This window comes from Peromyscus maniculatus, chromosome X, assembly GCF_049852395.1.
Source record: "Peromyscus maniculatus bairdii isolate BWxNUB_F1_BW_parent chromosome X, HU_Pman_BW_mat_3.1, whole genome shotgun sequence".
In the NCBI taxonomy this organism is placed as follows: Eukaryota; Metazoa; Chordata; class Mammalia; order Rodentia; family Cricetidae; genus Peromyscus; species Peromyscus maniculatus.
Window position 1 is genome coordinate 83,049,010 of NC_134875.1, and position 13,183 is coordinate 83,062,192.

Consider the following 13,183-nt stretch of genomic DNA (forward strand, 5'->3'; position numbering starts at 1 on the left):
TGAGCCCTGACTGGGGTGCAGGATTTGGAACAGCAGAGAGCAAAAGGTGGGGGTGGGGACAGTAGAGCGCGGAAGCAAAGGCCCTGGGGACCGCTTGCAAGAAGCAATTCCCCAAACCTGTCACAGTGTCCTCTGCAGCCTTCTTCCCTAACCCTCTCTCCCACTTTATTTTCAGCTGAATCTTTGTCACCTACACACTATGGGGAAGCCTTCCAAAGCAGATACTCCCTTGCCAGCTGTCCCATCAAGGCCACCCTCGGTCGCTGCTCGCTCCCGCCTGCAACACTTGCTTCCTCAAAGATCCCTAACTGCTTCTTCCTTCCCACTCTGCGGGCTCTAAGGAGGCAATAACCCCAGGGAGCTCTCTTTTGTTTGGCTTCAGAGTTTAATCCAACTTTTAAGTCAAATAAAGATCCGGAAATCGAATCGCTCAGCCCTTGAGCGCAAACGCGTCTCTCCTTTCAGTTTTGAAGTTCCCGTGGGTTCCTAAAACTAGTCCTTCAGAAGTGAGAGCAACTGCCTGTGCGCACAACAGGCGTGCAAAATTAAAATAGTCACTTGCAGTGTTTCGAAAATAACCCCAGGAGAGCACATTGCCTACGGGGACACATTCTGGGCAGTGAGCGGCCAGCCCGTGGGCGCAGCGCGCAGCTGCAGGACCCACGCCCCGCCCCCGCACGCTCGCCAGGGGAGGCGGTGCTAGGGCCGCTGACCCGCCGCACTTGCCAGCCTGGAGTCTCCCGGCCGGGCCGCCGCGGTCCCTTTCAGTGGAACGGAGGATGCCGATTCGGCACCTGGAGGTCACGGGAGACTGAGGGGAGACCGGGGCGTTGCGGGCCGAAGCCTAGAGCACCGGAAGCTGAGCCGTCGCCTGAGCGGACTCCGAGGCCGCTGGAGCAGGGCGCTGCGCGGGAACCATTGGCCACGCAAGTGAACCAGCGCTTCGAAGGTTTCCGCAGGCCTGGTGTCCAAGCTTCCCGAGTGTGGATTGGGGGATTAGGGACCTGGCGCGATGAGGAGCCGGAGTAACTCGGGGGTTCGCCTGGATGGCTATGCTCGGCTGGTGCATCAGACCATCCTGTGCCATCAGGTAAGTGTAAGCAGGGGTGAAGTGAGAGCGGCTGGACACTGACCCTGGGTGAACCCTGGAATGCATTTGTCTGTGCGGAAGCCCTAAAAGATCCTGAAAGAAAGTTACACGTTAAACCCGAGTAAAGAACCCAAGTGTGGCATGAACAACCCCCGCCCCTCTGCAGTAATTCCTCAGTAGTGGTTTCTGAGCTCAGGGTAACACTCCCCCCCGCCCCCCCCAGCTACAGCTCGGTTCCAGGACCAGAGTTGCAAGAGGTGTCAACACTTGTTTATTGACGCCCTCACCCCAGGTTTGTGCCATCTCTTTCCACCCCCCACCAAATGGAGGAGAACATTTAGCTATCCTATGAGACCTTAGACTATTTTGAAGGTCAAGGCACTTTGTGTATACTTTTAAGCTTTGTGTAAACTATTTAAACAGTTTTGCTCAGTGGCTTAGGCTGGCCTTGAACTTGGGATCTTTCTGCCACAGCCTTCTGAGTTTAGATAACAGATCATAAGCCAGTGGGTTTTTTTGTTTTTTTTTTCCTAAGTTGTTTTTGTTTTGTTTGTTCGAGGCAGGATTTCACCATGTAGCCCAGGCTGACCTCAAACTCCCCATCCACCTGCTTTATCTCCTCAGTGCTGAGATTACAGGTATGCACCATAGCACCTGGCTAATACATACTTTTCGGAGTTGTTTGGTTTGTTTTGGGAACAAAGTCTTACTCTGTGGCCCACGATGGCCTGAAACTCACTATGTAGCCAGGGCTGGCCTTGAAATAACATCAGTCTTCCTGCTTCAGTCTCTCCAGCCAAGGAATTATAGGCATAAGGCACCACACCTGACTGTATATGTTTCTAAATATATTTCTTCTGCTCCTTTACTTTATTAGTAGTTGAATTTAAAAAAATGATTTTAGAAATTCTTAGTAATACATGTAATAATAATACCTTTAATAATGCCTTTATTTTAATGATACCCATATTTGGGATTTTTAAGCCTTCAGCTAGCTCTTTCCTTGGTCTTAAGATAGCTTGAGGGAAGAGAACAAACTTTCTGTTACAAAATGAGTATATTTTGCAACACAGATTAGCAACAGCAGCACACTGAGTAGTCTATAATACTTTCATTGTATACTTGAAATTTGCTGAGAGAGCAAATCCCACCATTTCAAAGTGAGGTGATGGACGTAGTAACTTGATTGTGCTAGTCATTCCGCAGTACATTCATGTATGTGTCAAATTATAATGTTGCAGGCTGTAAATATTTATAATTTTATTGTCAGTTATAACTTGGTAAAGTTGGGGAAGAAGGAGAAAGACTAAAATTTCCAAATCAAATATTTCATAGATTGTTTCCTTTAACACTCTGAACTTAACTGTCTGTCCTCTCTTGATTGATCTTGCAGAATCCAGTAACAGGATTGCTTCCGGCCAGTTATGATCAGAAGGATGCCTGGGTCCGAGATAATGTGTATAGCATCCTGGCTGTGTGGGGTTTGGGCCTGGCATATCGGAAAAATGCAGACCGTGATGAGGACAAGGCAAAGGCCTATGAACTGGAGCAGGTAATCAAAATAAACTCCCGTGGAGATGTGGAGCTAAGTGTGGTTGTAGTAGAGTGAGTGGGAGTTGAAAGGAATGTCATCCCTAGGCCGTCTAGCTGAAACTGCCTTCTAGAAAGGTTTCCTGTACTGTAGCTGAAGCAGTTTTGGTTCAGTTTAGTTTGGTTTGGTTTGGTTATTGCAGTGGAAACTTGAAAATGGCAGATTCAAGGGAAGGGGTACAGTATGTTCATTACTTTAAAAATTCTACCCTGATAAGTTCCTAAATAAGTTCCTAAAGTTAATAATCCCCTAAGTGTATTTTCAGGTTCCACCATTTCATTGAGAAGACTATTTGGGAGCAGATATATACTATTTTACTTATTTTTGGAAAATAATTGTATCTATATAAGCATAACTGACATAAATCAACAGGCCGTCCTCACTAGACAAAAGTAATGTTGATCTGTATAGCTGTGACCACTATTTTAGAGAGCCTGTTGCCTGCCTGGGGACAAATTGAGGTCAGAGTCAGGAGATGATCTTAAGCCAACTTTTAAGGCACCTTCCCCTCAGTAAGTTAGCATCCTTTATAGAACTTCTGGACACGAAGGGAACTATGTCCTCTGAAGTGTCTAAGAAAGCAATGATTTGGCATCATTTGGATTACATGAGACCTTTAATGATAAAGCACTCTGCTATCAGTTGTAAGTATATGGGGATCCTTTTTCATTAATGAGAAGGAGCCTTACCAGACCAGCCATTTTCTCCTGTTGTTTCCCTTGAACTTAGAAAACCAGAGCTCCGTTTGTGATCTATAAGTCAGGATATTGAGATTTGGTTATTTTTAAGAGCAGCAATATATTCAGAAGTTGTAGTTCCCGGCAGTGAGACAAGTCTCACTGTGCTATCATCATCAACAGCAGGCGTTTGTGTAATTCTTTCAAGCCATTACTGAGAGACACAAAAATTGATGGAGTTTTTGCTTTAGCCTAGGAAGTACAGACTTTAGTAGAAATAACGTCATAATAGAAATTTGGAAGACATAGTAGTATTTTTTAAAACCCCTAGTCCTACATCCTATCCTGAATGTTTTGGTATTTTGATCTCAGTAGTTCCTTGTAAATACATGCCTGATATAATTTGATCAAAACATTTCAAGATTACTAGAATAAATCTGTTGTCCCATCATCCTGCTGAGTTGGTATCTTTCCTTATTTGACCCAAGTGGGAAAATGAGGAAAAAGGTGAATTGCCAGTTCTAAAATTTTAGTGTCCTGTTATACAACCTTTCACATAGCTGAAAAATATTTTTATGTCACCCTATTAGTAACTTTAGAATGTTTCAAAATATTGTGGAAATGGGAAATAGCTTCAGAAAAGCTTTTGTGGGAACTCTAATTTTTATATGGACTTGTTGTATGAATCAAAACAAATTTGATTGTTAGATCTCTTGTTTTAAAAAACATGTCAGCATTAATTTAGAGTGGGGATTAGAAACGCACCCATCCTTGTAAAGGGTCAGATAATCAATATTTTTGGCATATAGGTCACTTGTCTCTAATTACTCAGCTCTGTAGGTATAGCAGAAAAAAACAGAGATGATATGTAAAGAATTAGCATGGCAGAGTTCCAATAAAACTTTATTTACAGAAACAGTTATGGATTGGATTTGTCTCTGACCCAGATAAGTAATTCTAAACTCTGGTGGTACATTGGAATTGCTTGGAAAGCTTTTCAGAGATAGCCTTACTGGACCTCACTTTCAAATAGTTTAAGATTCTATTATAGACAGATCTAATAATATGCCTAGATAATAACTGATCTATAATTAGTAAATTAAATCCAATACATCCATGGATTAAATTTCTACCTATTGCCAACATAACATTACTGTGTAGATTTCCCCCAAAGCATTGTTAATCATTTATATACTTTCTTCCAACTTTTATTTTAGCTTCTCTCTCATAAACTCTGAGAATAGAAGAGAATTGTGGATGAGAAAAAGAAATGGCTTTAACTAACTTCTATATTGTATATTGGAAATAGAATTATACACGAATATACTTTTACAAATATCCCCTTGCTTGTGCATATACACACAGTCTCATAGCTATAAAAAATAAATATTCAGGTAAATTGTGGTTTCTTTGGCTGCTTCCAGTTCTGGTTCTTTTATTCTCCTGTATCATCTCTCATCTTTTTTTCATGGCTTTTCACACCTTTATGAGAATGATTTCCAGATCTTTTCCTTTAACTCTAATCTCACTTGAGATCCAAACTAGTTTTTATTTGTCTACTTACTAGTTTTCCCTGTGTATTCTATGGTTCTTCAAACTCTGTGTGCCTGAAAACCCACCTTTCTAAGTAAAACCAAACACAATATCCTACCAAACAGTAGCAACTTGCTGTTTCTCTTAAGAGTGTCTTTATTTTAGAGTCACCCTCACGGTATTCCTTAAAAAATTTCTCATAGTGTGGTCTGTGGAACACAAGGCCAATTGAAGATCTTCTAGATTGTGAAACAGAAAGCTGTGTAGAGAGGTGGAGAAGCTATTCTATGCTGTGATGTTCTAAAACATACTTGCTACTCTTGCCAGGCATGCATGTGATCTGTACATATAATCCAAACACCCATACATGTAAAATGAAAAAGAAATCTTTAGAAATAAAATGAAAAACTTGAAAAGAAGCTATGGAGGCTGTAGGGCATATACTAGAGGATCCTTAGAGCTATGCGAGTTGACTTGCTCCTTTTCCCTAGGTGGAGTCTCCCCTGCTAGATGGTTAGCTTATTTTTAGGTAAAACTGCCAAGCATATATTATTATTTAAATCCAAGGATTCATAAACTATGGCTTTTGATTCTTCAGCTTTTAGCTGCAGTCTGTTCTGTGTACCTATAAAGGAAATGCCATGTAAATAGAACCCAGGATAGGGTTACTTGTTCTCAAAAGGTCATGTACCGACTGAAGTTGCTGAGTAAGCGGTCTTGTATCTCAGTCTCTTTCTAACAGCCTTGTTTCCATTTCTTTCTGCAGAGTGTAGTGAAGCTGATGAGGGGACTGCTGCACTGCATGATCAGACAGGTATGGAATGGGCAACAACTGCTAAGAAACCAGCGGACGACGTCCTAGTCATGCCTATAGCCCCTTTTCAGATTCACAAATAGTCCACTCTAATTTTAGAAAGTTTGGAACTCTCATGTGGGGGATTGTCACACACACACACTTACCACCCTGTTACAACGGGCGTTTTTCCTTCCAGTCTTTTTCCTCCTTTTACAAATGATTTTTTTAAAAAACTGTTTAAACTCTTAGATCCAGATCAGTTCTAGAACTAATACGTTTTCAGAATTTTAAAAAGATAACATATACACGTATCATATAATTTCTCATGTCTTCAGTGGATAGAGAAAAATACTCTACAATAAAAAAAACCATTTCTTTGTGGGGAATCATTCCTTTTACACCAAATGGAATAAAGCCTATAAATAGCCCTATATTGATTTGAATTTAGGGTTTCCACCAAATGAGTATTGATGTAAAATGTAGTTAGAAAAAAAATAAAAGTATTTTCAATTTTAGGATTGGGGATAAGGGATCTTGAACTTCAAGTGATTAGCATTCCCTGTCCTTTAGTGTAGCTGAATATCCTTTTATATATGAGTTGAAAATCTGTAGTCCCTTACTGGTGAATTACCTGCTAGAGCTTTGCCTCTTTTTCTTTGTGATTGTCTGTTTCTTGCCTACTGAGTTCATGTACACTATGGATATTAAACATGTGTCACATACATTGCAAATATTTTTAAAGTCTACCATGCATGTTTTAAGTTTATGACATTTTCTCCACACAAATGTAGTTTAGTAAGATAACTTTATTCTAAGATCTCAAAACATGTACATATTTAATCTGACTTAACTATGTGAAAATAGAAAGAAATCAACTCTCAACTTCTAAACTTCCTTATCTACAAAAGATTTTTAAATGTATATACAATTAATTATTGTACATACCTCTTTACTAGTCTGTTCACATATCATTTTTCTCTCTATTTTTACTTCATTTGTATTTCAGATATTTATACTTTCTGTCTTATTAAATAGGTATAGTTCATGTTTCATGAACATATTTAAGATGTCCTGGTTATTATACATCAGAGGCCTAAACAATCACAACTACATTTCAGAAATTAGGTCAGGAACTTTTACCCAAGGTTTCCTGTCTGGACTGACTTACTTTTTTGTTTTGTTTTGTTTTTTGTTTTTTGTTTTTCGAGACAGGGTTTCTCTGTAGCTTTGCACCTTTTCCTAGAACTCACTCTGTAGCCCAGGCTGGCCTCGAATTCACAGAGATCCACCCTGCTCTGCCTCCCCAGTGCTAGGATTAAATGTGTGTGCCACCACCACCCGGCTGTCTTCCTTCCTTCCTTCCTTCCTTCCTTCCTTCCTTCCTTCCTTCCTTCCTTCCTTCCTTCCTTCCTTCCTTCCTTCCTTCCTCCCTCCCTCCCTCCCTCCCTCCCTCCCTCCCTCTCTCTCTCTCTCTCTCTCTCTCTCTCTCTCTCACTTTCTCTCTCTGTGTCTCTGTCTCTCTCTCCGTGTGTGTGTGTGTGTGTGTGTGTGTGTGTGTGTGTTAGAAATTGAACCTAGGGCCTTATGCACGCTCAGAACCTTATGCACATTACCACTAAGCTATATCCCCAGCTCCCAACGAGTCTCTTCTAATTTATAATTTCAGCTTTCTATAATACTATTTCTCTATTACTCTATATGGTTCTCATTAACACTTTTTATGGTATCTTCAAAATTTATCATCTTGGAGTTAGAGAGATGGCTCAGAGGTTAAGAGCACATATTGCTCTTGCAGAGGACCTGAGTTTGTTGGGTGGCTCACAACTGCCTATAACTTCAGCTCCAAGGAATCTGATGCCCTCTTCTGGCCTCTGGGGGTACCCACACCTACAAACTGCTATGCACACATGCCTAAATAAAAATAGTCTCTTCTCTCAATGTATCTGTAGATTCCTACTTTAATTTCAGGAACAAATGTGTAACACTAAGTTATCTTACTAAAGTGTTAATACTTTGAATTTCCAGTTTCTCTATAATATGGCAAAGCAAACATTTGAAAAGCATAGAAGAGAGGATGAACAGGAAATAGCTAGGTGGGTTTTTTTTTGTTTTTGTTTTTGTTTTAACCATTTGTTATTTTTTTTTATTAAAAGTAACAGATTTTTCAGTGTAGGGAAAACAGGTAACAATTTACTTTAAATATTCACTCAGGGTTAGGCTTAGGGAAGGCAGAGTGCACTGGTGTATGCCATAATACCACAGATACATAGCATGTGGGTTGACTTTTCTGACTATCCTTCTTCTACTGTTTTCTTTCCAGGTGGATAAAGTAGAGTCCTTCAAGTATAGTCAGAGTACTAAGGATAGCCTCCATGCCAAGTACAACACCACAACTTGTGCCACGGTAGTGGGTGATGACCAGTGGGGACACCTCCAGTTGGATGCTACTTCTGTGTACCTGCTCTTCCTAGCACAAATGACTGCCTCAGGTCAGTACAAGGAGAGAGTTACTGCACACCCCTAAGCTTGGAGCATCTACTCTGATTCTTTTGGCTACTCTGTAGGTATTGGCCAGAAAATAAAATATCTTCAAAGAAGCACATTAGAAATAATGGGATTTTAAAAGTTTTGTACAGCTAGATAAGTTTTTTGAGGTCTAGGATATATCTTATTGTATTGAGAAACAAATTTGCAGTGCTAAGCTAATTAATACTCTTTCAAAATAGGAACCTGGAATTCTTGGCTAGGTTTTAGACAGGCATTTTTATTATTTATTAATTCTCAGTTGCCAGGAGATAGGAAGGAAGGTTGAAGTTTTTTTTCTTATTTTCATACTATACACTAGTATCCCTGTGATTAGTGTAGCTACAGAACCACCCACTTTATATACTCTTTATGAGTATGATCTGAATGTAAATATATGTTTTATTATTAAACAATATTCTATGTAAGTAGTTTGTGATTATATTTTGATGCTTGATATGTAAAAGAAAATTGTAAGAAATATGGTAACTCACATCTGTCTATAATTCTAACACTTGGGAGGCAGATGCAGAAGGATTGTTGCAAGTTCCAGGCCAGCCGAGTAAGTTAACGTAGTTACAATACCATTTTTTTTCTGTGGTGCTAGGGTTTCAAGGCAGGGACTCACACATGCTAGGCAAGCACTCTTCCACTAAGCTAAAATCCTAGCTCTTTACATTTTTTTGAGAGAGAGGGGTTCACTAAATTGCCCAGGCTAGCCTCAAACTTGTAATCTTCCTTCATCAGCCTCGCAATTAGCTGAGATTATAGGTGTGCACCGTCATATCCAGCTAGTACCACACTCGTGTGTGTATCTGTAGTGCGTGTGTTCCTATGTGGATAGAAGTACATGTTTGTGTGTCTGCCTATGTATGTGGAGGTCAGAGGTTGACATCAGGTGTCTTCTCCATTGCTTTTCGTCTTATCTTTTGAAACAGGGTCTCTCACTGAACTCAAAGCTTACTGATTGCTAGACTGACTGACTAGTGAACACTGCCTCTCTCTCCCCCCTCCCCCAGAGCTAGAGTTACAGATGTGCATGACCGTGCCCAGCTTTTCTGTGGTTTCTGGGGATCACGACTCAAGTCTTCCTAATTGCAAGGCAGGTACTTTTACAGCAGAGCCGTCTGCTCAGTCCTGAATCCTGCATTTTTGACATTTCAATTTCTTTGTCTTCCTATTTGATACTAAAGGCACCCAAAGTGGGAATCCCCTCAGGATATTCTTCTCTCTTTCTCTTTCAAATAAATGCTTGCCGATAAACTCTTTATTTTTTTCTTCTAGAACACATAGTCTAGAGTCTGAATAACCTTTCTGCAAAACTATGAATTGGCTACCCAGTTAGTTTTCTTTTGGACGAGAAATTTCTTCCAGAATAAATATAATTTTGTTTTATTTATTTAAATAGAATGGTAGTTATAATTTCATTTTGAAAAATATTTTAATTCCAACCCTGGAAGCTGTTTATTTTATTGTTGTTGTTTTGTTTGAGACAAGGTTTTTCTGTGTAGCCCTGGCTGTACTGGAATTTGCTCTGTAGACCAGGTTGGCCTTAAACTCAGAGATCCACCTGCCTCTGCCTCCCAAGTGCTGGACTAAAAGTGTGTTAAAAAAAAGGCAGGTACTGACTAAATATTCCTGATGGTTTTTAAAATGATCCCCCAGATGGAAGCAGAGATACTTTAAAAAGGCTCATGAGATATATTCATTAAACAAATGTTTATTGATTCCTAACTTAATTAATTTTCAATTCAGTCAGCTGACCTTGATAGGTGCTTGTAATACAGTGGATATTATTTGATTAAGTCTTTGGGAAATAAGTGAATAAATCAAAACTTACAATTCAGAAAGGGAAAGTAATAATAATAATTATAGAAGTTTGGAAGGCACTGGTCATCAAGGTAAGTTAGGGCTAGCTATTTGAGGACTTTGTATAGCATGCTAAATAGTTTGAAATTATAGTCTTCAATCTGTAGAGAGCCATTCAATGAAGATAACCAAGGGACTTTAAGGTGGTTCATTCTACTAACAAGAAGATAGATTGGATGGGGGACAAAATCAAGATGGAAGATTAGCAAAGACGTTAGTGAAATACTTTTGCAAGAAATCACACAAATTTTGTATAGTGCATTTGAATTGAAATTAAAAAGGAACTTTGTTAGATATAATTGGTGAAGAGTGTGAAAAATCTCCATAGAGTATTAGCAATGTTTTTGAAGATAGATTTACATAGAATTTGATTGCAGCTTATACAGTGGTAGCATGAAGAGCTCCATAGACTCCAGCAAAACAGCCAAAAATGCTGAAAATTTAAGAACAAATAAGTCCTTTGAAGCCATTGGAAATTGCCCAAAGGGACATACAGTAAGTAGAGAAGCACTCCAAGAAATTAATTATTTAGAACAGTGAGAGACTGTGGTATCTGGTCTCAATCTCTCTCCTATCCCAACTCAGGATAATTGAATCATTGTCTGAGGTGGATATAACCAGAACACAGGCTTCCTCTCTCCTAAGCTATAATGCAGTGGTTCTCAACCTTCATAATGCTATGACCATTTAGTACAGTTCCTCAGGTTGTGCTGACTCCCAACCATGAAATTATTTCCATTGCTACTTCATAACTGTAATTTTGCTACTGTTACAAAAGGTAATCTAAATATTTTTGGAGCTAGAGGTTTGCCAAAGGGGTCACAGCCTACAGGTTGAGAACCATTGCTCTAGTTTAATGTTCCTGATTCTCCCTCAGAAAATAGGCTGGCATCATTTATCATTCTCCCAAGCTCTGTATTGCAGAGGCCCTAGTTCAGGCAAGTACAGCTTTGGGGTCCTCCATACCCCCAGACACCAGTGAAGTAGAATCTGCCTTAGAGTAGAGTGAGAATACTAGGTTGTCTGCTTCTTGGTTGGTTCATCCACCATCCTACACTGGAATATGCAAGCTGGGATGATCAGAAGCTCCAACTCCTGTCCAGAGCCTAGTGTGGAAAACGGAAGTGTCATTCCAAAGGAAATAGACCTCTGTACCCCACCAGCGCTGGAGCCCTGGCACAGAAGTTTTGATGGAGGGTAGAAACAAACTGTAAAAGCAAAGCCCTTTAGCTCTTCTTAAGAAAATTAACTTCTTGAAGGAAGTTTGGGAAAGTTCAATGCAGATTTTGGTTCTTAGTAATTAAGATGAAGGGCCGGATAGATGACTCAGCAGTTAAGAGTACTGGCTGCTCTTCCAGAGAACTTGGGCTCAAGTTTCAGCCCCTACGTGATGGCTCACAACCATCTGTAACTCCAGTTGCAGGAGATATGATGCCTTCTTCTGGCCTCTACAGGCACTGCATGCACACGGTGCACCCATGCTGGCAAAACCCACACACAACAAAGTTAAGTCTTTTTAAAAACATGTCTAAATAATTTAGATGAGGTTAACTGTTCAGTAACAACAAGAAACTAAAAGACAGATTAGCTAGAAATTTTAACAGATCCAAAGAAAGCTAAGGGGTGCTTCTAGGTGTTAGCCCAAGTATCAAAGACTTGACTCAAAGATTGTATGGGAAAGGGCCTGAGTTTAATTGTTTAAAATGATGGAGCAATTTATGTTTGGTGATTCTACAAAACAACAGAGTGATCAGTTGAAGTCGGTGGTGTGGGCTTACCTTGATACCAACAGAGGCAGATATCTACCACATCTTGGAAAAAGATAGTTAATGAGCTCCTCTCCCCAATAGCAACATTATCTTCTAAGGATGACAATGCATGTCCCCAAGGCTGTATCCTCTGAGGACTACCAGAGGCTGTGTACACTGGGGGAATACATTTTACTGAAAGATGTAGCTGGAGTTTTTTTCCAGTCCAGCCTGGGCCCGCAGCCACTCAGACCCAAGTAAACACACACTTATATTACTTATAAACTGTATGGCCATGGCAGGCTTCTTGTTATCTAGTTCTTATATCTTAAATTAACCCATTTTTATTAATCTATAAGTTGCCACGTGGCTTGTGGCTTACCGGTACTTTTACCTCTTGTTTCCTCTGTGGCTGGCTGGCAACTCCTGACTCAGCCTTCCTGTTCCCAGAATTCTTCTCTCTCCTTATCCCACCTATATTATACTTCCAGCCTGGCTACTGGCAAATCAGCATTTTATTTATCAATCAATCAAAGCAACACACATTCACAGCATACAGAGCGATATCCACAGCAGAGAGAGTTCAGTCAAATCCCTAAATAAACAAAAACAATCCCCAGAGAAGAGGGTATCAGGATCTAGTGTTCTCACAATGTACTCTATAATAATACCCAGTTTTCAAATTAAAAATTTAGACACAAAGCAAGAGGATTGGGAGTTCAAGGCCAGGCTCAACTGCACAGTGAGTTCAAGATCATCTTAGGATACATGGGGCTCTTTTCTCAAAAAAAGGAAAGAAGGAAAAAAAGAGGGAGAATTCTCTTGGATATGATAGCAAAAGCATAAACAGCTAAAGAAAAAATCATAATAGTAATTTACCAAAATTAATATTTATGCTTCCAAGGACCCATTCAAGAAAGTAAAAGAGAATCTATGTATAGTATGATGTCAGTTTGTGATCCTAGCACTTGGGAGATATAGGTAGGAGGATCCAGAGTTAATGGTCATCCTCAACTAAATAGCAAATTCGATGCTTACCTATATGACTCCATTTAAAAAACAAACACCTCTCTGTCTCATGTATGTATGTATTTGTGTCATGTGTGTCTGTAAAATCAACATAGATATAGAAGAAAATATTTGCAAATCATATATAAGCTATAAAGTATAAAGAATTCTCATAACTCATTATTTAGACTACCAGCATAATTAAGTCAGATGTGGTGGGATGGTAGATGCTTCTAAACCTAGTAGTTGGAAGGTAAAGGTGTGGGGGTCTCAAATTTGAGGCTATAGCGAGATCCTGTTTTAAAACAAAAGAGAAAAAGAAAAGAAAAAAATAGCTTCCTTTAAAAT

At 39.7% G+C, this 13,183-nt stretch overlaps 1 protein-coding gene across 9 annotated transcripts in view; it reads left to right on the forward strand.

The window, feature by feature from the left end:
* Positions 1-686: 686 nt before the first annotated feature.
* Phka1 (phosphorylase kinase regulatory subunit alpha 1) overlaps positions 687-13,183 on the forward strand; it is a 138,798-nt gene continuing 126,301 nt past the window's right edge. For all 9 annotated transcript variants that reach the window (XM_076561791.1, XM_076561793.1, XM_076561792.1 and 6 more), the window contains exons 1-4: positions 687-1,090; positions 2,484-2,642; positions 5,658-5,705; positions 8,008-8,176. In XM_076561791.1, coding sequence (XP_076417906.1) covers positions 1,013-1,090; positions 2,484-2,642; positions 5,658-5,705; positions 8,008-8,176 — 454 coding nt within the window. In that variant the 5' untranslated portion in view covers positions 687-1,012. The remainder of the gene's footprint in view (positions 1,091-2,483; positions 2,643-5,657; positions 5,706-8,007; positions 8,177-13,183) is intronic.